Here is a 26,809-nt window from a genome sequence, read left to right as displayed (position 1 = left end):
AGTTAGACTAGGCTTCAATACTGAATGGTGGGGTAAGTAGCGCACATTCAATTTGTTAATTAACAAATCATTAGAATTGAGTAATGACATGTGACCTACTTTTAAATATTCCTGAATGAAAGCGGAGTAGTCTTTTTAATGTTCTTTGCGTGGTATCGAATGAGTCTACTAATATAAGAATTTACCTCATAAGTTCTAGACTGAGACTCTAAAAGGACGATGTTCATCGAACGAGTCCAGGACTGAGACTAACTGATTGTTATTACATTAAGAATAAACAAACGTAGCTTGCAACTGCATCACTTTTTTTCTCATGGTGGCTTTTCCTAGAAACTAGGGATAGGCAACACACGTGGCTTATGGAATGTAACGCATCATCTATTTTCAGTAATGTAACTCCTCCCCTCCTAGATAAAAATTCGGGCGTCGCTCAGCGGCCACAGGTATTTTTTTTAAATATCTTTACATACAATGTAACAGTAATAATTGCAATCAATGTACAATACAATATTAAAATTCAAATTGATATATCACTTGTAACAATATTATTTTTCCTCAGTATTAACTAATTATTTTTATTTTTATTTTCTAATTCCAAATTATTTAGATTAATCGATAAGCCTGAATGCTGCAACTTTTCTACATTTAATTGATTTATATCAATCAAACATTTATTATACTACAATCATCATTCAATACAATTATTCTCAAATTTTCTGACTAATAAATATTTTATTTTAACATATAATTGCTGGATTTTATATTATATGTATAGTTGTGAGTGTATTATTCTAATTCATTGAACATATGTTGTAATATAAACTTGTAATTTCACTTTTCACGTGTTCTGATAGTGGAATTGTATCCAGTGCAGTTCTACATGCATTCAAAAAAATAGTTTTATACATAATATTAAATTATATTCACATAATAAATATTATTTTTACAAATGATTAAATCATTTGTAGTTAAATTTTTCATAATTATATTTTCTAAATTTTCATGTTCCAGCTAAATTGTTTCTTTTTAATCTAGTCCTTTAATAATAATTCATTTAATTATATATTTTATAATTAGTTACATTTAAATCATTTAATATATTTAATCTGGTTTAATAAATTCAATATCGTTACTAGTTATTACATCCATTTTCATTTACACATAATATATTTTAAATAATCCTTATAGTAATATTTCTTTATAATAATCCATAACACATCTTATTTTAAAACATATTGTAAAATATTTAAAATTCACATAATAATCAATATATAACCTCACATTATTAAAACATGTTTATTACCAATATTGTTTTACTAATATGTGTAATCAATTAGTTCATAATTATTTTTTTATTCATTATTTCATTATCAACATTTTTATTTCAATCTATTAACTTTATTATTATTCGGCAACCGTACCATTTTGCTTAAATTTTATTTCATTTAATATTATTTTGTCATTAGCGTAGGTAACGTGGAAAATTCTTGTAAATGATTACTAGTAAGTAATCATTTTTACAATTGAACCTAAGCCAATTATTATACCACGTTTTCTACGGCAGTTATTATTGTTGTTACTACTTTTCAATATTGTTTCTTATTTTTATTTATTACTAATCTATTATATAACTTTCTTTGTTATTAATATTATACAATTCATTGCTACTTAATATCTTAATACAGGTTCAAATACATTACTTTAATTCATTCGCATAAGTATTATTCAATTCTATATTATAAAAGAACTTATTTTTAACATAATAACAAAAACATATAAAATTTTTTTTTAACATATAAAAAATTATGATATGCATTCAGCTCTTGGGAATGGGAAGAACCAGCGACAGGATTTAAGTAGGGTTTAGTTTCTACATTGTAAGATTCGTTTTCTCATCGAATTTTTTTAATTTTTCCAGGACGTTTTATATTATATTTGATAAATGAAATTTATTGTTTGTATTAAAATATCTTCCTTCAATTTCCGCTGTTTTCTTTCTTCGTTAATCGACGTAATTTTTCTTTATTATATTTATTTTTTGTTTTAGTTTGCTTCTGGACCGACTTAATAAATAGTTCTTGAGGTTTTAAATAGTTCTTAAGGTTTCTTTGGATGTTTAATTATATTTTAATAGCATATCTATTGAAAGAAATACCTCTTCCTTAATTCTACTAGTTAAGTAATTATTTTGGTTATTCCTTTTTATTTAAATTATGTAAGGCGCCAGTTAAGTTTATAAATTCATGTTCGCATTTAGTAATATAATTCCACTCCAGTTACAGTTTTTTTGTATTACACAATGATTCGGTTTTGCTACATAATTATTTATTTTTTTTTTTTTTAATTCATCATTATTAACAATACGTAATAATTTATTATTACATTTAAATAGTTTTAGTTGTCTACCTTAAAATATTCTGCTAATATTGTATTATCTACTTAACTATGTATTTTATTTTATTTCAATTATAACATTTACTTTCTTTACGGCACTAGTTATAATCTCTTTTTAATTTTAGTTACTTATCTCATAACACGTGCAGCTATCCATTTTCTTAGATAGTAAGCTTGTACAGCTAGGCTAGGCTGTACTTGACATTCAAACACTTTTATTCATAAAAATATTTTTACTATCAGATTATTTCATATATAACTTACTGTAACATAATTTTATTCCAACATATCATTCAAAAATGTATCATCGAAATACAATCTCCATTTTATATTAAATTCTCTTTAACAAAATTAATTATGCGTTAACAAAATTATTTTCAGATACTTTTACATTTATTCTTAGATTAGTATTTTTCAAGTAATTCTTGTATTTTAACTTTCCTTTTTATACACTATTTCATAATCATATCTATTGGTTTTAAATGCCAATCCTATTATCTTCTTCTAAATTAAAGACGCCACTTAAAGCTTCTATAAATCTGTATTAGTATGGTTGTTCAATAGAAAAATTTTTCATAATTCATAACAATTAAATCACTTAAGCATTTAGTGTATTCTATTAGTTTATTTAATCTTGACCTAGACTTTTCAATGTCACCTACAATTATAGCATTATTTCTCTTCGGTAAAAAAAAAAAATAATAATAATAAATAAATAATTATTTGTACAAAAATTCTTCTTAAAACAAACATAATATTTCTTCATTAATTATATATAATAAAATACTCTCAAATAATCTTCATAATTAAACTTATTCATAGTAATACATTTATTTTAAATAATTTTCTTGGATGCGTAACTTATATATATTTTTCTTTTTATTCTTGTATTAGTGATTATTTTCTAACACTTTATTTCAATATATACTCTAGATAGTTTATTCATTATAATATAGCCTTGTAATATTATCTATTGTACGTAACTTAATCTTTGTTGTACAGCTGTGAAATTATCTCCTTCTTACATATTTTTATTCATCCTTCTAACCCAAGTTAAGTTAATATAACGTAATAAAAAAAATTATTTCACTTCATCATATAAATTAATTCTTTTACTTTTATTTTATTTTGTATATTATTATTTTAGTTTAATACATACTAATTCTTTATAAAATTAAACTTACTACTTCATCAATATTTAGTTCTTGAATACTTAAAGGAACTTAAAATTCAATAATCGCTAACAATTCTCCTTAATATGTATACATCATTTAATTAACCTCAATGACTATCTTTAATTCAAATTAATATAGTTTCTTTCATAATGTATATTTTCATCAATACAATAATATTCTAATTTTTCTTTAATTCGTTAACTCAAATATTTTATTTTCTTACCAATCCAGTATCCGAGACTTATTTATTTCAATTATTTCTTCCTCTACTTCCAGTTCTTTTGATTGTTCCTAATATCACACATATTCAAATTTTTGATGCAATTAATAATATTAAAATTATATTAACACTTTCTCTATGTTCATTTATTATTTATGTTCTTATTATCCGTCTTCAGTAACATCATTACTTTCATAGTCAATATTAAATTCATATTCAATAACCTTTTTATATTTATTATCATAACCATTTATTATTATTTCATTAACTTCAATATTTTCTTCAATATTAATTGGCAACTTAATACTAATATCATCTATCATTGTTTCATTAACTTCTTTCTTCATTTTAAGATTATCTTTATTATTTCATGTATTTTAATTATTTTTCTCCAACATATTATTATTATTTATAATATCATTATAATCATTATATATTTCATTATTTACATCAATAATATCTTTATTAACTTCGCTTATTTTCGTCAACATACTAATAATATTCTCAGTAATTATTTCTCTAACGTCATTTATTTTAATACTGTGTTGTTATTTGGCAATAAATTAGCATTATTAATATCATGTATTGCACTATTATTACTATCATTCACAAATCCTATCATATCTATTAATATTCGGCAACGTTTCAATATTATTTATTTTATCTTGTTTCCTATTTTTATATTTCCTTTTACTATAATCACTGAGTTCATCATTATTACCTTCATCAATAATATTTGACAATATATAATTATTATTCCTACCTTTCTTCTTCTTAATATTATAATAATTATTATTTATAATTGGCAGCTAATATCTATCAATATTTTCTTTATTACATCTATTAATATCGAGCTTTCTTTTCTTAATATATTTATTTTTATTGTCTATATTTTTTGGTACCCTATTCAACGATTCGTTACTATATCATTATTAACATTCGGCAATATACAACTATTTACATTTTTATTGTATTTTTTCCTTTATACATAACACCATTTTTGTTAATGACGTTCATTAATTTTTGGCAAATTGAATTTAACATCTGTTTAATTTCGCTTAATATATTTGTCATATTTAATAACACTATTTTTATCATATTTATTGTTAATATTATTATTATAATATCTTCTTTCTTATCCATATTATTTTTATTATTATTACTTATTTTATTTTGTTCTTTATTTTCTTCAATATTATTACAAAAATTATTTTTTTTTCCTACCGGCCACATTTTTCCTTTTACCCTTAATTTTATTTTTATTCTCATTTGTCTTTGTATTATTATTATTATTTTTATTATTATTACTTTTCATTGGCCATTTATTGGTTAAATATCATGCATTTATTTTAATAATTTCAAAGTAGGATCTTTTCCTGTAATAAAATTTGTATTTTTTGATCTGTTCCGAGGCTGGTATCCCATAAAAAAGGATCTGTCAAAAATTCTTCATTTAATTCATTACTTTCATCCCCTAAACAATTATCTATATGTTCCAAAAAATTTTTATAAAAGATTCTACTTCTTCGTATAAATCGTCAATTAATCACCGTTCAATTAATCATCGTTAATTCATCACCTATACATAACTGATTATTTTCATCTTCATAATTTTGAAAAATTACTAATCTCATAATCTCCTAAAAATAGTTCCATTTGATAAATTAAAATTTTCTACTTCATTGTCATCATCAAAACTGTAATAAAAATTATCTATTTCAAATTCTTCATCGTCTGTTATCCCGTCTAAACAAAAGTCGTCAGTCAAAAATGCAGTTTCAAATTCTTCATCTTCTCTACCGAGATTAATTCTACTTTTTTCAAAAATATTTTTTCTAGGATCTAACGATTTTTTGCTTTTAGTTTTATTTCTGGTTACTTGATTTAATCTATATCGTTTGTTAAATTATTTGTTTTTATTATAATTATTACGCGTTACATTAACTTTACCCGTTTGTCTAGTAATATTATCATAAGGTTATTTTGAATTTTCATTTCTGGTTTTATTTATCGCCATTTTATACAGTTTTGGGTGTTTATTTGGGGGGTTTTATCGAATTTTGGAAGTATTTAAGGTATTGATTGGGACATTCGGGTATCTGATACTTAAAATTATTGGGATTTGGTTCAGAACAGCTTTTCATTTTGTCTATTATTATTTACAAGACTAAATTTATTTATTTTAATTAGTAAATCGTTGGTAGCTATGTTGAGTGTGTTTATTGAATAATAAGTTATTCCATTCATTAACAATAATATATCCACCTACCATTAATTTTAAATCTGTTACTTTAATCTTTTCTAAAATTCTAAAAATTAGATATTCAATTTCGAAATCATCGGGGTTTTTCCTTAACATAAAATTTAGCAAATAATTCATCACATAACAATGGATTATGTGATATTTTGATAAATTAGTTCATTTTTATTGGATCTCTTGTAAAATCAGTGACCGTGTCTGGACCCTCTTTTTTCAAACATTGGTGTGGCATTTTAAATATCATTTATATTGCACACAATTATAGATATCTAATACACAAAATTACCTAAATATTTCTTATATTCTACTTAAATGTTTTTGTTATTTACCGTACTACTTTTAACATCATATACATGCTGACCGGGTTGCCTTCGTTGATTAAGTTGCCTTCGTTTATATTCTTTACCTTCGTTTATCGGGTTACCTGCAAGGGAAATCAGACATATATTATTGTGCTGTGATATTTCAAATGCTTCAGTTCATTGCTTTCAAGTCTTTAGTTCCATACTCTGATCATTTCCTGAGCCCATTCATCATACTGTGAGTATGTACTGCAGTTCTTTTTTTTATGTCAAGTAATAGTGAAGTTTTTATGAATAAAAATTTATTATTTAACTCGATGGTTCTGAACAGACTAAGTTGAGTTTTTATTGTAAACATGAGTGCAAGAATAGGTTTAAGTTAGTAAGAGAATTTAATTACTGAACTATTTATTACGATGCTAAATTTTTGTTATTATAATACAATAACAGCTAATACTTCAACTACCTTGGCTACTATCTGTGGTAACTGTGTGTAGTTTTACTTATACTATGTTTGTACTTTTTATTGTTTTGAATTTAATTTGGTTTTGTTGTCAGTTTGTATAAAAAACATAGTTTATAACAGTTTTATTAAAAAGAATATTTTTAATTCTTTTAAAAATACGTGCATTGACTTCTAAGGTCATTAACCCTCCTCAAATTTTTAAAAAGTAAAGAAAATATCACCAAAAGGATCGTCAGATGAAGGGCTCAGATAGTTACATAAAACAAAATTAAACTATAAAGCCTTTTAACAAATTATATAAATTGTTAGGCAATACCAGGAAAAAATAAATCCTATGCTCAGGTGTAAAAATACCTTCATACAGGGGATCGGCAGTTAAATATAACACTAAATCAAAATTTGGTTAGTAATCAGCTGACAAGAAGGTAAGCAATTATTCGTTGTTACCGTTTTTCAAATTAGCAGAAATATATTTTTTTTATTCCATGCCTCTTTCTGAGGAAATTGTACACTTTTAAAGTAGATCTTTAACAGTGAGGTGTTTGTCACATACACTAACAATGGACTTTCTTCACCGATAAGCTTATATGATTTTGTTATTCGTGTGTGACCGATTCTTAGTCAACGTCACTTGTTTCCGTCGAATGAGTTTCGTATCCCTGTTTCATTTATATGGTGTAATTTTGATCGCATTCAATGTGGTGTTTGATCTCCATTTTTTTCTGTAATGTGTTTCTGATAATTCTGGTTAGACAATGTTTGACGTTTACCTCTTGAGTAGGGATGGTATCCGTATCCTCCCTATTTGTTACCATTATGGTGACTTCATCTACCCTTTCATTTTTTGAGATAAGATCATGCTCTGGAGTCACACATTGCTATCTCATTTGGTAAAACACATATAAATGAGACAGAATGATTGCGTCAAGGGCATCCTCAATTTTTTTGGTTCGAATAGCGCTTAATCGGTTTAAAGAATTGGAACATAAAAGTACTCTATTTTGAAGAACTGTGAAGCGAACAGCTTGCTGAATAAAATTGAGTTCTGCTGTATTGACATACTGGCCGTCTCAAAATATTAGATTCAACAATAACAAATATAACGCACCCAACACAATGTTTTAGAACCATAAGTACAAATTACAGTATATCGTTCATCCCTACCAAGAATTGATGAAACTTCCTGTTGGATGATCACTGTTGGTTTCTCTTTTATTTTTCGTAACAGAGATTTAATCTTGTAATATTTGACAGAAGTCAAGGAAGTATTTCTCTATCAAAAATTGTTACTGTGTCACCCTAACCACCGTAGGGAAAGACACTCTCTGTCACAACCTCCGTTCTTAGCCCTTATGGGCTTTACCAGAGGTCATCTTTGAAACCTCGGCTTTTGACATAATCCAGTCCGCCTCGCCCAGGATGCAACTGGTGCAAATTCCATGAGTGAAATTCTCATCGGTGTACTACTATTTAATAAACTCAAGACCATACACATCTTACTGAGTCTTATGTAAGACTGATAGAACCTAGGTAAACAAATAAACTGAACTACCTACCCGTAGAAGGTAAAAATGAGTTCAACTCACAATATGAAACATAAAAATAATACACGGAACAATAACAACATAGTAACATTGAAACAAATCAGTGAACAAAATCAACCCACCGGGTTGGTCTAGTGGTGAACTCGTCTTCCCAAATCAGCTGATTTGGAAGTCGAGAGTTCCTGCGTTCAAGTCCTAGTCAAGTCAGGTATTTTTACACGGATTTTAATACTAGATCGTGGATACCGGTGTTCTTTGATGGTTGGGTTTCAATTAACCACACATCTCAGGAATGGTCGAACTGAGAATGTACAAGACTACACTTCATTTACACTCATACATATCATCCTCATTCATCCTCTGAAGAATTATCTAATCGGTAGTTACCGGAGGCTAAACAGGAAAATGAAAAGGGGACAAAATCTGCATCGAAAACATAATAAAATAAAACATCAGCAAAAACAGAATACAAGAGAAATACAAGCAAGTAGAGCTTCATATCTCCTCAAATAAGTACACTACAAAACTCTCCACTATGGCTCATTTGCCCTGGCTCATCCAGTTTACACATGGTTTCCTCATAAAGTACATGGTAGGTGGCATCCAATTGTCCACACTGAAGACACACCCGAGAATCTACCAGGGCGAGTTTCTGCAGTCTGTCCCTAAAAGCACCATGTCCCGAAAGAAAATGCGTCTCATATTTATTATGGTGCACCCAAGAGGCGTCCCGCAAACCAACAACATTTGGAAAGAGATCATGCTTATAACCCCACCCTCTGGCACATCGCATCTGGTCTGCCATGTTGTTCAATTTCTCGAACTTTATCCGAAGTCCACTCACCGGACATCCTAACAACATACCGTTGCTGCTTGTCAGATGCACTTAAGCCTTTCGGTTTCACGCCTGCAATCGCAAAGACTGCCTCCCGTGAAATAGTATGGTAACCAACCCCGTTACTGTTAACAATATTAGGTGTTCAGTGGTTAATAATATATCCCAATAACATATATATTTTAGCCTATCCGCCCAAATAGGCGCCGTGTATAGCATAATAGCCTCGCACACGCCTTTATACAGAATGCTCATGGTCTTACAGTTGATACCCAAAATCTGGGTTGACCACACGTCGAATACCAAAGAAGTCACTGCATGCCCCCTTCGACGTACTGAAGTTGCTTCTTAAGTTTGAGTTTCTCATCAACAACCACCCGGAAGTACATACTTTATACACTGGCTTGCTCTCGAAACACAGAAGACTCGCCGACTCACTGCCAAACGGCCTTTGAGGAGCATCATCGTGATCTTTTCCAGGCTAAACGTCATTTTATATTGCTGACCCCACAGCTAAAGAATCCTGCAAGCTCGAGTAGATCGGAGTTCAACCTTCCTCTGCGAGCTTCCTTCGACTAACAGGAGCCCAATGTCATCATAAGCCACGGTGCAACACTCACTGGGCTACCTGAGCCACAGGAGAGAATCAAATCCCACCACCACAATAAAGGACCCAACATGCTGTCCTTGTGACATTCCCTAGACAGCATGTTTCCAAAGTCATGGCTGCCCTCGCGGAGCTACACATCCCGATGACTGAAGTAACTTTGCATAACTTTAATTCACTTACTGTAGATTCTGTTTTTTTTTGACCTGGTAAGTAGCAAAAAGCCACCAGATTATTAAAAGCTCCGGAAATGTCCAGGAAAATCGCCAGGACATATTCCGTCTCACTGGTCGTTACTACACATATCACACGGAGTTTGGCGTTCTCAATACCCTTTCGCGGACGAAATGGGCCTTATCCTCCATCAACAATCTTTGCAAGGTTAACTTCTCGTTGATATATAGCTACAGAACCTTTTCAAAGATCTTGCCAATAATCGGAAGTAATGTCAGAGGCCTATACGACGAACTAACAGCAGTTTCCTTGTGGCCACCTTTAAACAACAATTTCACAATCCCCTTCTTCCTACACACAGAGCAGTATCCTCCAAACATCAATTTTTTAAATATACGTGTAAAAATTCTCACACTCACGCCAACCAAGCCAACAAGATGTTCTGTCTTTATTCCATCAAAGCGTGAGGCCTCACCCCTACCTAAATTACAGATAGCTTGACGCACCCCAACCTCGATAGTCTCTAAGAACCCTGCACCCTCGCGAAATTGAGCAATCTCTCGCCGCATCCGCAGATGGTCAGCTTCACTATCATCAAGCAGTAAATCGTCTAGTAATTTTTGTAAAACTTCAGAAGTGTCTGAAATTACACCTTGAAATTTCATGGAGGGCATCTGTTGCCGGTTGCAATCTGAACTTCACCATATTTATTTTGGTACTCGTATTTACGATTGCCAGATCATCGATGTAAACGCTTTTGCTAATTTCTCCTGTAATAGCTAATTCCCGTTTATTTACGGCAATTTGTACTCGTTATCAGTAAAAAGTAAGCCTTGTGGTATGCCATATTCTAGTGTTATTTTCGGACGAGTACTCATTATAAAAACATTCTTAAAAAGTACGGTTGTTCATACAGTTGCCAAGTAACACTGGTAAATTGGCATGAATGCCCATTTAGGTAGCTGAAGCAATATTCTATGATGCCAAGTCATGTGAAAAACTTCCTGCAAATCGAAGAAAACTCTGACACAGTGTGTTACATATTCTTGACTCACGTTTCATTTCCTACTTTTTTATTTGTAAAAATAAACATTTTCACTTTTCTTTTGCTCTTTATAAATTTTCACTTTTTTGTTACTCTTTATCAGATGAAGTTGTTTAATGCTCTATTGTTACTCAGTCTTGATCCATCCTTCAAATACTCTACATGTGTTTATTACGAATGCATAATTAATTAATACAATAATGTTTTATGTATATGAATTACACAAGTTCAAAGATTATAATAAAAATAATTTATATTATAATCGAAATAAAGACATTTATATATGTGAATGAACCAGCGAATAATAAAATATTTAGAATAATTAATCCTAATTAACCAAGGTGCCATATTATTCGACATTTTTGGTCCTCCGGCCGCGAATATACTCTGTAACTTTGAAGAATCATCTTGATCTTCCGGAATCGCGGATATAATTTGAAATTTTCAAGAATCTTAATGTTCAACAAATTAAGGGCTCGCAGCAGTTTGATCTATATCATTTATGTAATGGTTTTTTAAATATATTTTCACATTTAATTTACATTGTCTCTTCATTTATGTAATAACATTTGAAACATTTCATATTTTATTTACTTTGTTAATAATTCACATTGTTAATTTAAGTTATTACTATTATTATGGATAGAGAATAATTAATTAGGCAAAGTGGGTTAATAAAGGCCGCTATAACTACGATCCTACACAAGGTGATATTCCCACCTTAGAAATTAAAATAAGAAATCTTCTTGAATTGTGAAGCAAATATGACACCATTCATTCAGAAATTGGATTGGAATTTCTTGATGAGCTTTGAGCTTCGGATCGTATACAAGTCGAAGAAGACATGTACTATAGAGTCCAAATTGCTGTGTTTAATAAATAATAGTGAAAAATCAACTAATCAAGAATCAAGTTCAAATACAATTTTTAAACTAATACAACTACAACCCATTAATATACATTTATTAAGAGGTAATGTGTTAGAGTGGCAGCACTATTTAAATATATTTATTGATTTAGTACATAATAGAGATGATTTATCTATATTCAAAAACTACAATATTTCTGTTCCTCTTTGAAAGATGAAGCCTTAGCTAACATTACAAATTCGCCTTAACAGGCGCCAACTCCATGGGTCTCTCGTGAATCAAGCACTCACTTGTCTCACAGCCGCAGTTAGCAGTTCTTCCTCCGTACGGCCAGCCACCAATAGCGCCAAGTCGTCGGCGTAAGTTATCACTGATATATCTCCCGGGAAACCCAGGCGCTGGACTTCATCAAAGTCCAGGTTGCAAAGGAGGGGACCCAACACCGACCCCTGAGGCACACCCCCAAACATCTGTAAGCGTACATGTCCCTCCTCCGTCGCAGTCAAAAGGGCAACTCGTGCAAGAAATCGTTCAGCGCCGCCACCAAATAGTCGCTGATATACCTACGCCGAAGCTCCTTCATCACAATTGGCCAGGGCACACTGTCGAAGGTGTTCTTCACATCCAGCAGGACCAACAGGGGAATCCTTCTGGTCCTGAACCGCCTCACATGGTGATGAAGGAAACTAAGCTATTCTAACTACTAGATTTTCCCGAAACAAATTAAAAATATCTTGTTGCAGAAGGAAAATTTTTCTGTTTGTATAACAATAAAAATATTAATAAAGTTCTTTAGAATTTAAAAATTAAAAATTGCTATTTTTTTACTGAAATTTGCAATGTTGGTTAAAACTTTCTTATACCAGAAATAATTGATACTAAAATATAATTTATATCTAGGATATATTTATTTAAAAACTGATCGTGATTGTAGATATTTCATATTTATCAGAGAACATTAATAATGGTAATAATACATATCAGAGGTTTGAAATGTAAAGACATCAGTTACTCACTCTTTTGTTGTAAGGGTAAGTTTAAACGGGATGGGTATGAAGGATGTCAACATATAAGATAGCAGAAGAAGAGCTGAACAGCTTTATCAGGTTTGTAGTGTCCAGTATATACTCGTAGATGTAATAGAAGGAAGTGGATAAAGGAAACAAATGATAAAGGCTGAGAGAGTAAAGTATATTTCTGTCAGGCCAGAGAGAATGAATGAGTTTAACTTTAACTAACCTACTTGTACAGACAGTAACCAAACTCCAGTTAGCTAAACAAAATTATTTATAAGTAAATAATTATGATTAAAACTAACCAAATTCTAATAGATTCTCTTTATAAATAATATATAATAGAAATAAATTATACGTATTTTTATATAAAATAATTTACTTAAGAAAATAATAATTATACTCATATATTCAACTAGCAAATGAAGAGTTTCTTGATAAGTAATTATAAAATTATACTTTTATAATCAAAATAAATTAATTAGAAAATAAGAAAACAAGGAAAGAGTCGGAACTTTAAAAAAAATAAACAGTAAGAAAAATTAAAAAAATAAACTTTTAAGAAAAATAAACAGTCAGGTGTGTCCATAAAAAGAATTTTATAATAATATGAGTGGTACAATCATGTAAAACTGAATTTTAAAATCAATTTTATTAAAGGTTATGCAAAATAATGGAACTAAACAAAGAAAATGAATAAATGATGAAACCAAAATTTGATGAAAAGTTTCCTTTGGGTCTCAGCCTCTTCCCGGTAATCGCAAGTTGCTTGAAAGTCTGGTTGTGGAACGGCTCTGGGAAAGCTTCCTTATGAACTTACTTATAAATCGAGGCCAGTATGGCTTCATGAATGGGGTTGGCACCGAGGATTGCATCTTAAATACTCCTGCCAAGGTGGAAGGCGCCGACTCTAAATATGTTTTGGCAATTTTCATTGAAAAGAGGCAGCATCTCCTTCCTTGTGTTGGAGTTCTGTCCTCTATGAGTTGGAACGCGGCAATGTTCCCGTAGCCCTGCAGGCCGTAGTGCGTGAATGTTTGTCTAACCGTACGGCTCTGTTTAGAGATGCGGATCTGGCTGTGGAAAAGTGCGTCACCAGGAGAAGCCCCCAGGGTTCCGTTTTTGTTCCCTGCTGTGGAACCTGGTATTTGATAGATTTCTGAGACTGACACTCCCAGAAGGGGTCACGGCTCAGGCTTACCCCGATGACTATCTCGTGTTAGTTCGTGGTAATTCACGACCGCAGCTAGAAGACCAAGCGTAGGCGGCTTTGATGACTGCGGAGGGCGGGATGGACATGCAAAATCTAAAGATTTCTGTGCCCAAGATGAAGTTTATGTTTCTCAAGGGTGCATACAATTTATCGTACAGTCGTAACCTTTACATTAAATATAAAGGCTGTGTGATCAGCTGACTACATAAGTACCAAGGTGTTTCGTTTGACTAGAAGTTGCTGTTTAGCAACCACATTAGGCAAGTAGCGGCAGACGCCGTCTCTGTGATGCACAAGCTTTAGAGGATTGCTCGGAAGGATTACGAGCTGTCGGGCCTTCATTTCTACATGGTGTTCGGGTGTACGGAGGTGTCTTCGAAAGTATGGCCTCTTATGCTGCGTCCGTTTGGGCGCATAGGTTGAACAAAAATAGATCACTTATTCAGAATTTAAGGAGTGCCCAGCGCAGAGCATTAAAAGTATGCACTGGTGTTATTAAAAAAACCTCCTACGAGGCTACCACCTTATTGGGAAAGGCTCTCCCATACAATTTAGTGGTGAAAGTTTGGCAGCCATGTGGAAGTTGCGAAGAGGCAGGGAGGCCGAGGTATTTGGGATGCGGTTTCGAGCCGGGCCTGTACCATAAGGGAACGGTGATCACAATGCACCTGTTTTAAGTATCGTTCAGTTGCCCATCTCCCGCCTGAGGAGAAGGCTTTACAGCCTCGCGATGGATATATGGCAGCAAGAATCACGACTAACCGAAAGTCCTTGTATGGATTTATACAGGACGTGGGGGGATGGTATGCCTCTCCTTCGTTTTTAAGGGCAACGGGTGCCCAGGTGCTCTCCAACTGCGCGAACTTGAACCAATATTTGTTTCGGTTCCGCCTGGCAGCTGATGAGCTGTGCGTCTGCGTGGAGGTTCAGTCGAACGAAGACATGATGTTCGACTGCGGAGCTCTTGTTTGGGGGGGGGGGCAGAACACAGGCCACCCTGGAACTTAGAGGTCAAGGGGAAAAGTGGCCACTCATTAATGGCGAGTCAATGTGGCGCGAGCCGCATTGTCGTACCGTGTGGGTGTTCCTTGATGCCGATGCTTTGTTCAACCGGCATCAGTAGTTTATTCAAGGAAAAGACTCCTACCTCACTGCTGTGGGAAGCTACCCGACAGTTATGGCTGGCCATCAGCCAATTAAAGCTCCAAGCGCTTAAATATTGGTGGACAGGTACTTTCTGGCATTCAGCGACCTAAGCAAAGCAACGAATTGCTGTCTTGACGTAATAAATTTAATTTATTGAATGTCATATATATTTTAGTAGTTGACGGAGTGCGCCTACCCATTTTAAAATATATGTCAAGTGAGCGGTGGGACACGAAGCAAGTGGTGTGTGGCTGGTGCCACACACCACAGGTGAGCGAACTAAGCATGGTTGCTTAGTTCGCTCACGCAATTAGGTTAGCTCTAGAAGCTAGTTAGAATACTGGTCGCTGAACTGATTTGAAGCTCAGTAGCCGTTTGTGGCACAGACATTCGGTCTTATGCTTTAGGGTGATTGGATGGGGAGGTGGCGGGAGAAATGCCATGCAATAAAAAAAAAAATAAGAGTCATCTTATTTAAAAATATAAATATTTATCTGCAATTTCTTTATTTTTATTTCAATTTGTGAAGAAATTTGATCTTATTTATAGTGTAATGAATGAGATAACATCATTAAAAAAAAATAACATTTTTTTATTATTTGATAATTTAATTATTTGTTAAAAGGACGTAAGTATCTTCGTTTTAAATTTCAATTATCACAGTTTTTTAATTCTGAAAAAAAAAAATTAGATTTTGGTGTTTCCTTCTATTTTTTTCATGTTTTCGTGGGTTAGTTTTGCCACTGAACTTCTGAATGTGATTCCTCGTTATTACCTGTTTTTTATTTTTTTATTTCTTTTTACTCTCTCATATTTAGTATGAATGTATATATGTATATATATATATAAAATAACATTCAATCTTTTTTCCAAAGAAAACATTAATTTTTTTTTTCATCATGCTTGGCTATGATGAGGGTAGATAGTGACAAAAAAAACAGTTTTAAAAAGGGGCGGAAAACTCAAAAAACTTTGATACAAAAAAGGATGTTCCTTAACAAAGAAGGATAGTTACAAAGACGACTGGAAAACCTTTTTAAGTAGGCCAAGTATTTTTTCAAAAAGTTTTGTCATGAACTTGGTTCGGTTTGTCCTTGACAAAACTTAAAATTGAACTTTATTGATCGCCGATCGTAATGGACAAGAAGATAAAGAGAAAAATGTTTTAATGGGTAAGAGAAAAATGTTTTCTCTAAATAATATCCTGCCAATCACGACTGCAGCATCCACGCTTTTTATTTTGAAGGTTATCGGTTCAAACGTAGTAAGGTTAGCATTTTTCCCAAGTAAAAAACTTCATTCGGTTTTAAAATATAATAGCGGAAAGGCAGCTGTGATAGCAATTCATATGTAATTGTTGAATTTGAATTTATATACTAGGAAAAAAAAATTGTGTATATAAAAATGTTATTAGATCCCAAACAATTAATAGTTACTGTAGAAGAAGTTAGTTTTAATAGATGTATATATATTTCATAAAATATAGTATTTGATTTTCGTAGTTCTAAATTAATATACTAAACATAATGTTCAAAAACACCTCAAAATTCTTTCTTAATAACATAAAAAAGTTAAGAGAAAATCGTTGTGGTGTCATGTTTATTTTAACCACGTTACCAAGAGATAAAGAAATAAAATTGAATTTTCCCGGGAGAAATCGTCAATATATTCTTTTGAAATTGTACTCCATACAGTTTACTATCCGATTTCCATCACAATGCAATGCTCTTGTAAGCAAATTATCATCTCCACAATTGATCCAAGTGAAGGTTTAGTAAAAAATAGAATAACAAATAATGTTGACACCAGTCTGCAGATTTCTCTTTTCCCTTCAAAAATTGGATTGTATAGCTTTCTACAAAAATTATAATTGACTAGGAATGCTACATTTTTATAACTTGCTGGATGGAATAAAATGACATACGAGTTTGCTTATTCTTTTTCTTAGATGACTTTTTCTACAGTCTCTATTGAATGATTCTACCATTTACAAAGAATAAGTTACATTCCTTACTTATTTCAAAATCAAAATTTCCTGATGCAAGATTTTAGGGAAACCTCTTTGATCATCGACAGACTGGAAAATAAAATTTACAAAAACAAAGGAATTAAAAAAAAATGAAAAGTAAGTTACTCTTATAACAGAGTTATGAGTTTCACGACAATATAATTCCACTGTATTAAATAAATTATCAAACCTTTGCTGCCTGTTACTGTTATTGCCTATTCCTTCGATATATATATATATATATATATATATATATATACATCTACCAACTGGAACATTCTGTAAATATTTGCGAAAATAAAATCCTTTTCTTCATTAATTTTCTTTGTTTTTTTTGTTTTTTTTTTGTTTTTTGTTTAATTGATATTCACCAGTTTATTATATTTTTGGTGATCTTTTTGATAATTGTTTTGTACAACTTATTTTAGGACAAAAATTACCACCAAGTATATCTTTATGAGTTTTGAATACCTACTTTTCCGAATTGAGTAGTGGTTTCATTTAATATTTTCCCTATATTTCTCACCAAAAAATTTATCTGTGCTATTAGCATTGAAACATTTGAAATATTTTCTAGAAAAAATATTTTAAAGAATTTTGTTTTTTGTATCGGCATGTAGAGAAGGTATACAGAGAAAGAATTTTTATATATCTTACTATAAATTTAAATATTAAAAAAACGTTAAAACTAAACTTTCACTTATTCTGTACTTCAAATATTTTCTACTTAAGAATGGTAAATATTCTTCACCATTTTGCCTTCCAGAGGCTTTTATACAAATCTTTATTCTTCACAGCTTTGTCTTCATAAAGATTTTAATTACCTCTCACGATTTTTTTCAGTTTTTAACTGACTGTTGTAAAAGATAAGTTCACAAATCATTCCTTATTTATAATTACATTTTTCAGTACTTATTGTAATTAATTGTTGTCGCAAATAAAAAAATTCTTCGAAAATTCCAACTGAAATTACTCATCATAGTTGAAAATAAATTAACTAGCTTTATGAAAAATTCTTTCAATAATTCATAAAAAAATAAAAAAATCTGGTGTGGACGCCACATGACTTTCTTCTACGCCTATTAAATTACATATCGTACACATATTTTGCTGAATTTCAATTAAACATATTTCATTTGAAAGTGAGGTACAATCCTCCAATTCTTTAATGAAGAGGTCAGTTACACAATTGCATTGTCGTGGACACCACATTGAATCACATTTTTTGTTGCGTTCGTATCAGCATTTTGTATTAGTTTACATATTAATTTTGTTTCACGTAGCATCTGTAACCATGTGGTGTAAGTGAGAACTTGTCGAATTCGTAACCTTGCACACATAGGTTCGAATTCTACTTCATATACATATTTTTTTATTTAAATATATTGATTTATTAATACTAACTTCTGCTAAAATTTTTGAATTAAAATGAAAAGTACATAAAATTTTATTTCAGTAACAACTTCTGATTATTTTTCATATTTTTTCAATAGGAGGTTAAATATTATTTATAAATTAATATATTTAAATAAAAAAAAATTAAAAAAGAAGGAAATGAAATCGGATTCGAACCGATGTGCCTTCTTCTTGTATGATCCAAATATTTCATTTATTAAAATTCTATTTGGCTATAACTCTGGAATAAGTGTAAGGCCAAAATCCAATTTTTGGGGATTTTGGGCTTTTTTTGACACTTTTGGTTCAGCCGATTGCAATCAAAAGGGAAGGTGCACAACTAAATGTTACAGCAGTGCTAAATACAAAATTTCAACATCCTATAGCTAATCGTTTTTGAATTATGCAAGATACATACGTACGCGTAGACGTCACACTGAAAGCTAGTCAAAATGAATTTAGGATTGTCAAAATATATATTTCCATTGAAATCTGAAAACCGAAATTTTTCGCAATCACAATACTTCCTTTACTTCATACAACGAAGTAAAAGCATGCTAGCACACAAATATTTGAATTTTTACTATCTGTTTTCATTAAAATTGTTCTAGGGAAATAGGCTAAAATCTTCTTTTTTTTAAAAAAAAAGGAGAAAAGTAGTTGCGTATTATCACTAAGTTTTTAATTTTCAATTGTTAGGAATAAATCAGCTGTTGTTTTGTCGTGTAGCTGTGTTTATTTATTAAGTATTATATTTGATAATTGTGAAATAGATATTTGTATGAGATTATTGCGGACCTCGTTGCATTTTTGGTAGAGAAAACAAAAACCTGTTTTTGTAAGGTATATTTATTTATATATCGTTTTAGTCACTTTAATCTTTTTAACATTTTGGTTAGCTAACCTAAGCCATAGAGGAATGCAACAATGATCAGTTACCACCAGCTAATATGATCGACAAAGGGGCATTTGATTGTGGAGATTATCAAATAGTGTCTTGAAATCGTGGTCCATTAACGTCGTCGAATAGAGTTGCGAGGAGGGTAGCTCGTAGAAAACTAATTAGAGATGACATAGGAACAATTTATCCGGAAATTCAAGCGATAACGACAGTGTAATTATGGAATCCCAACTTACTAAGTCAGTAGAGGACCATACCTATTCCGAGAAAACAATTTGCAGTTTATAATCCTAGCAATGGAGAATTACCCATATCAAATAAATTTAGTAGTCTTCCGTTAGAGGATACGAATATACGAACAAACGGAACCCGTCAAGTCCTCTCCTCTATTGTACATTACGGGATAAATGATGTGGTAAGGTTATACGAACTGTTAGAAATGGTCGTGTGTAAGGGGAATTACAACATTTACCTGGTAGGAGGTAAACAACTTAGAATAATTTCTACAGATATTGAAGCGTATAAGAAAATCATAAATATAGTTCGAAAACATGGTTCAATAGGTCATACCTTCACTAGAAAGGATCACCGAGCCTTTCGTGGGATGATTAGGAACGAGCACCATTCGATTCCACTGTAGGTGATCAAGGAAGAAATCGAAGGCCACGGGCATAGGGTGAAGAACTTGATAAATACACTTCAAAGAGTAACTAAAAAGCCTACATTGACCTTTTTCGTGAATCTAGAGTCGCAGGAGTACAATAAAACTATATTTGAATTCAAATACATTGCGAATTGCAGCGTGCCATTCGAAAGACCGTGGAAACTAACAGGCCTCGTGCAGTGCATTAGGTGCAAGCAGTACGTGTACACCAAAAACAATTGCATGAGGCTCTTCTGCTGTGTAAAATATGGGGCCACCGGACAGCTGATTGTTCCAGGAAGGACAGGAAAACTCCTACATCCTGTGCTTATGATCTATCCGACCATCCGGAAAATTATCGGGGCTGCAGAATGCACCAAGAAATATTAGAGAGGAAACGAAGGCAAAAGACAAATCGCAACTCACAACTTGCTCCGAGAGTCGAATCCGCTAGCGACGGACCTCACGTTTGATGATAAAAATTTCCCACGTTGGGAGGTGGAGCACATGGAACCATCGGCACAAAGCCCGAGTATCTCTACCGAACGTATGCTGCGGCAGCTGGCCGTAATGGTGAGAATAATGTAGAGAGGTTAGACAAGCTTTCTTTAAATGTAAATTTCCTAGGTTAACAGATCGGAAGTCTAATAACTTTTCTTACTCAGGTACTATCAAAAATCTGTTAATGACAAAATTTCTCCGGATCGTTACGTGGAAAATTATTGGCCTACTAGGCGGGAAGAACTAGAAATAATGTCTATTACCAATTCTCTAGACGTAATACTATTATCAGAGACGCACTCTACAGACCGGAATTACCTTAGACTTCAAGGTTTCTCGGTGTACGTAACAACAAATCACCCAGACAGAAGAGCCCATGGGGGAACTACGATACTGGTTGGAATTACTGATCAGGAAATGGGCAACCGCGGTTGAAGTTCCAGATTGGTTGGGACCTACAAGACTCTCCGAGGTGTACTTTCCTCCGGGACATACTATAACTAACGAGTTGTTCTCCGAATTCATTGCAAACCTAGGTTTTAGATTTATTGCTGGAGGGGATTGGAACGCGAAAGACCTGCTGTGTGGTTCGTGGTTGACAACCAGCAGAAGAAGGATGTTGAGGAGGTGTGCTTAAAATTTACGCCTGACGTAGTTTCGGGATTCCAACCGACATACTGCCCTACGTACCTAACGAAGATCCTAGATCTACTTGACTTTTTATTAGTTTACATATATCATCTCCATACACTCTGGTGGAAAACAGCTATGATTCAACGTCGAACCACTAGCCCGTTTACTTACTTGAGCATGACGTATTGAGGAGGAAAAGGAAGCCTGTCCTGCATACGAAGCCGACATAGTGTCCCTTATCAGGACAGCATCGAGTAGAAACTGATTGATCCATTTTTTCTCAATACCCTAGATGATGTTGACTATGGAACATACTTTCTAACTTCGGTCTTGCAATAAGATGCATGGTGATCTACATCTGAAGATGTACATTCGACCAGAGACAGTACCTATCCGAGAGAAGTGATAAAACTAATTTGCTCAATACGGCGTCATAGACGAAATTGGCAGCGATTCAGTAGGCCAGAAGACAAAACACAATCATAAGTGAGGACTGACAAAGAGAAAGAGAATCTATTTGCTTCACCTTAGGTGAAACATTCCAAACTCACGATGAAGAGAGTCCTAGTGATGAAGATTTTGGACTCACTTCTTAGTGAGTCCAATCCAGTCATTCCTGTCCGATCCCAACAAGGGAGTTACTAAAATTAATCAACCAGGGTAGGTGACTAAAGAAAGCCTTTGTTTTCACGTAGTAATGCACAAAATGCTTGTCATGCCACCCCTTAAAGGCATTATGTACATTAAGGATCTCTTTAACACTGCCCTGCGGACGTCTTACTTTCCAGCGGAATGGAAGGTATCACAGTTGGAAATGATATTGAAACCAGGGAAGCCTACGCGGGAGGTTTCTTCTTACAGGCCAATTAGCCTTTTACCGGTTATATCTAAATTATATGAAAAGCTATTACTTCGCAGGGGCTTAGCCCAGTTTTGGTGGGTGAGGGGTTAATTTCGAACCCCAATTTGTATTCAGGTACGGCCATTCCACCATCGACCAAACCCATAGCATCGTCTAGATCACCAGGAAAGAAAATCCTGCTTGGTGGCATTATTAGACAACCAACAGCCCTTTCATAAGGTATGCTTGCCTGAGTTGTTTTATAAGTTAAAATTAAAACTTCCTCAATCCTACCTTGTCTTACGGAAATATCTTGAGGGACGTTTCTCTCAGGTACGATGTAATGATAAGTTATCGAAATTCTTTGACATTAGATCGGGTGTCACCCACGGCTCTGTACTAGGTCCTGTGTTATATTCCACATTCACAGCGGACCATACAGCCCTGGAAGATTGCATCGTCGTCATATTCCCCGATGATACTGCTATCCTTGTCTTTGACTAAGACCGTTACCTAGCCTCGCGGGAGCTATAAATGGCATTAAAACTTGTCTGCGCATGGCAGAAAAAAAGAAGATTAACGTTTATCAGGATATATCAAAGCATGTCACATTCGCCATGCGAAGGGGTGGCTGTCCCCTCTGTATGCATACACGGATGGTGTCTTGATCCGATAAACAGTGAGTGTGCGGTACCTAGAACTTGACCTAGATCGGCGTTTGACCTGGAAGTGTCACATGAGGATGAAAAAGAAATAACTGAACGCGAGTATAGTAGAGAACTGCATACGCAGCTACGAAGAAACTCACGCCTCACGTTGTCCAATGCAGTTCTCATTTACAAAATTATCCTACAACCAATCTGGACTTATAAAGTAATAGTACCATAGATAAAGCTTCCAACCCAAAGTAACGAAAGCAATTGCATAGGCGCCCTGGTTCGCTCGGAAGATGAAATTCATGAATATTCGATCTTTCGTGAAGTTGTGAGACAGCGCAGTGTTAAATACCAACAACGACTTGAAAATCACGTCAACTACTTAGCAATCAACTACTTGATAACACCAGGGACGTCCGAAGGTTGAAATGTCTCCATGTGCTTGACTTAGGGGCTATTGAATGACAGTCTGATAAATGACATCACCAAATCTAGGGATATTATTGTTGTTTATTTTATTTCTTTATTATTTTTTTTTGTTTTAACTATTTATCTGTTTATTGGGTTTTTTTATTTATAAATATTTTGTTTTTATGGACTTTGAAGTTTTGGCAAAAATATTTTTTTCTAAAAGGTTAGCTGATTAATCACTATTTGGGCGTAAATTTATGAGTTATTAAATATCTATAAAAGAGATGATTCCCTTCCTGATGCTGGATTTAGATATAGTGGAGTTTAATCTTTGGTAAATATTGATTGGAAAACAGCAGACTGAGTGATTTGAATATTTTAACGATATTTATTTTGGGGGTGTATAGTATTCGTCAAACAACGAAATTTGTATTTTTTTTATAAAATTCCTACGTCTAATTAAGACTTCAATCAATGGTCGTTTGTAACAGATGCTGATAAAAATCGAATTTCATGTTTTAGACAACTATTGATGCCGTTTAGAAATTCTTGTTTTGAATTGCTAAGATTTAAATTCTCCTATTTTTATAAAAAGTTATAATTTCACATTCTATTTTCTTTACCACGTTAAATTTGATAAAATAATGGCATAATATAGAGAAATTATATGGTCTTAAAATATATTAATATTACGAAATATTTAATATGATAACTAAGAACATTTATTATATTTTCCTTTATTTTACAACTATATTTATACAATTAGTTAACTTTTTTCTTATTAAACAAACTTTTGTTATGTTTCAGAATTTGAAAAACCAGATAATGACGACGAACGTCTGGGTTGAACAGGTATTAACTTCAATTTATATATTTCATTGTTGTATTCGTTATTATTATTATTTTTTTTGTAAAATTCTTTGATAGTGAGTGGTATTGGAATGTTGATTTTCTTTCTGTTGATAAAAATGTAACTACAATTAAATTAATCAATATTTTACATTTTATGAGTGAGATTTTGTGTTTATGTGCCAAATCCTTTAAAAAAACGTATATGAAATTATAATTTCACTGCAAATGAAATTATACGTTGTTTATATTTCTTCCATATTCAGTATTTTTATAGACAAGGAGAGTATATGTATATTATTTTCTTCGTTGACTATCAATCAACAATTAATTTATTTACTTAGTTTTTCTTTGAATAAATAAATTTTTAATTTATGTACAGATCATTTTTTTAATTTAAGTATAGATCTAAATTTTTAATTTAGATCTGTACTTAATTATAGATTGCATAAATTAGGATAGAAATTGACAGCTAGGAATCTCAATGCATAAAAATGTAATTGCTCCCTAGAACGATCAAGGGAAACCATAAAATAAACCTGGTTCAGAGCAAAATTACGTAGAGAAAATGGATTTAATTCATAAAAAGAGAGGAGTTCATATGATTTCATACAAATGATAAACGTAAAAAATAAAATAAAGCAAATATTTGAAAATAATAATTAGGAGTAAATAAATTACCTAAAATTGATAAAACAATCTGACAGGTGATAACTGACACCATCTTTATTACATATTTGTACACATCAAACAAGGATGTAGAAAATTCACGTTTTTTAACTATAATTTACGGTATCATCAGGTGGGTTTATTTGTTTAAAAGGTTTTTTTTAATTTATTTGTAAATTAAACTACAATCATTTTAATGAAACGGTAAATTATTAAAAATAATAGATAACAATATTATAAATTGTATAAATAAGTGATATGATTTTACAATATATTTAAAATGATATATAATTTATTTAATAATATAATAGTGATATATCGCTACAATAACACAATATAATCATAAAGCGTAATAAGGCCTTCGTAGCCATCATAGCCGTACGTCGATTTCTTCTCTATGATTAATTTATTAGTTTGTATAAAATTAAAAACTAACACAAATTTTTCTTTCTGTATTTCTCACTCCCTGAAGCTGGACCCGCAATTAAGCAAAAACTCAGTGCAAGGGATGCCAGAGCCCCAGCTGCCTCAGCCACGTCACTAGCCGCGGCTAAGGCACTTTAGCGGAGGTCGTCCTTAGACTCTCTAATTGATTAAATCTTACAGTCATCAGACAGGCCTCGGTCGGGATGTCACCGATGTAAATGCCTCGGCAGACATTTGCTTCAGTAAAATACAAGTCAAATGTTTCCTTCACGTAGGCCACAAACAGATATCTTTACATCTAACCTAATATGATTCCATCAAATTAATCAACCGGTACCACGGAAGCGCAGACCCGCGAGAAGTTTAAATTTTACAACACCGTTCGTGACTACGAATGCTTCAGAAAACGAACTAGTTGAAAGTCAAATCAGTGCTACATTCATACCAATCAAAATTATATTTTACACAACATAGAAATTCAGACCTACACTCAACAAGTACAACCAAATTACGTCACCTACGAAGGAGAACGTTACTTCATTCTGGTCTGTGCAGGAGTCGGGGAAAACCCCGCACTCACACCCGTCCCATGATGGAATTTCGCGCGTCACTACCAAGACATAATCAGGGACCGCCACCGGTCGCACGAGCTACCATACGCCGGCAGCGCTGTCACCCCCACCAGTGGAAGCTTCAAATCGAATCATAAACGATATCAATATAACCGTGGCACAATGCCATGCGTCTACCTCCAACCAATGCAATGCCTAGGCCGGAACCCTAGTCACCCGGGATCCTATCATGATCAAATATCTAGAGTAAACTCCCTCTGCAGCCCTACACACCGCAAGGGAGCGAAAAAAACCATCCACTATAGACCACTCCTCGCGGATCATCCAGTTAATATGGAGATCCAGAAATATATTCTCTCAAATTCCCTAACAGCTCGTAAACGTTCGATCTCATATCGGGGACAGACATAGAGGAGGTGGTCCACAGTATCACCAATCCCACAATCTGGGCATTGATTGAAATCCACCAAACAAAACCTAGCCAAACTCGCCCGAAAGGCACCATGCCCGGAGAGAAACTGTGTGATATAACGATTGGGGGAAACCCATCTAATCACACCTAAATCAGACAATATAGGAAATGTACCATGCGTGTAGCGACCTGTGACAGATTCGTCCCATCAGACCTGCCAAGATGTAAAGCCCCGGCCTTCAATCTCCTGCTTTCGTTCTGACGTCAATAGGTTATCTACCTTTGAAATGCAGCGTTCCTTACTCTTATTAGCCAAGATACCTATTGGTTTAACACCGGCTATAACACAGACTGCCTCCCGCGAGACTGTTCTATAACCGCCTATAACAGCCAGAAAGAAGAGACGCTGGGCCCGCAGTATAATGGTTTCGTAACACTTAAGACCCAACCGGTGAGCCCAGATATGCGCAACATGTAGCATAATAGTTTCACTAACACCTTTGTAAAGGATACGCATGGAACGGTAATTCAACCTCCAATCGAAATCAATGAATATGGATTCCATAAAAAGCATCAGCTAGCTTTTTTTGCTACATATTGTAGATGTTCCTTGAAACGAAAATTCTCAC

General features: G+C 32.9%; 1 protein-coding gene across 1 annotated transcript in view; it reads left to right on the top strand.

Annotated features, from left to right (window-relative positions):
• nAChRalpha1 (nicotinic acetylcholine receptor alpha1) overlaps positions 1-26,809 on the top strand; it is a 671,059-nt gene that overhangs the window by 326,513 nt on the left and 317,737 nt on the right. Inside the window, exon 3 of the mRNA XM_075374200.1 lies at positions 24,060-24,104. Within this exon, the coding sequence (XP_075230315.1) occupies positions 24,060-24,104 (45 nt within the window). The remainder of the gene's footprint in view (positions 1-24,059; positions 24,105-26,809) is intronic.

Source organism: Lycorma delicatula, chromosome 1, assembly GCF_047948215.1.
Source record: "Lycorma delicatula isolate Av1 chromosome 1, ASM4794821v1, whole genome shotgun sequence".
Lineage (NCBI taxonomy): Eukaryota > Metazoa > Arthropoda > Insecta > Hemiptera > Fulgoridae > Lycorma > Lycorma delicatula.
The sequence above is the reverse complement of the archived record's forward strand: the minus strand, read 5'-3'. Positions and strand labels throughout refer to the sequence as shown.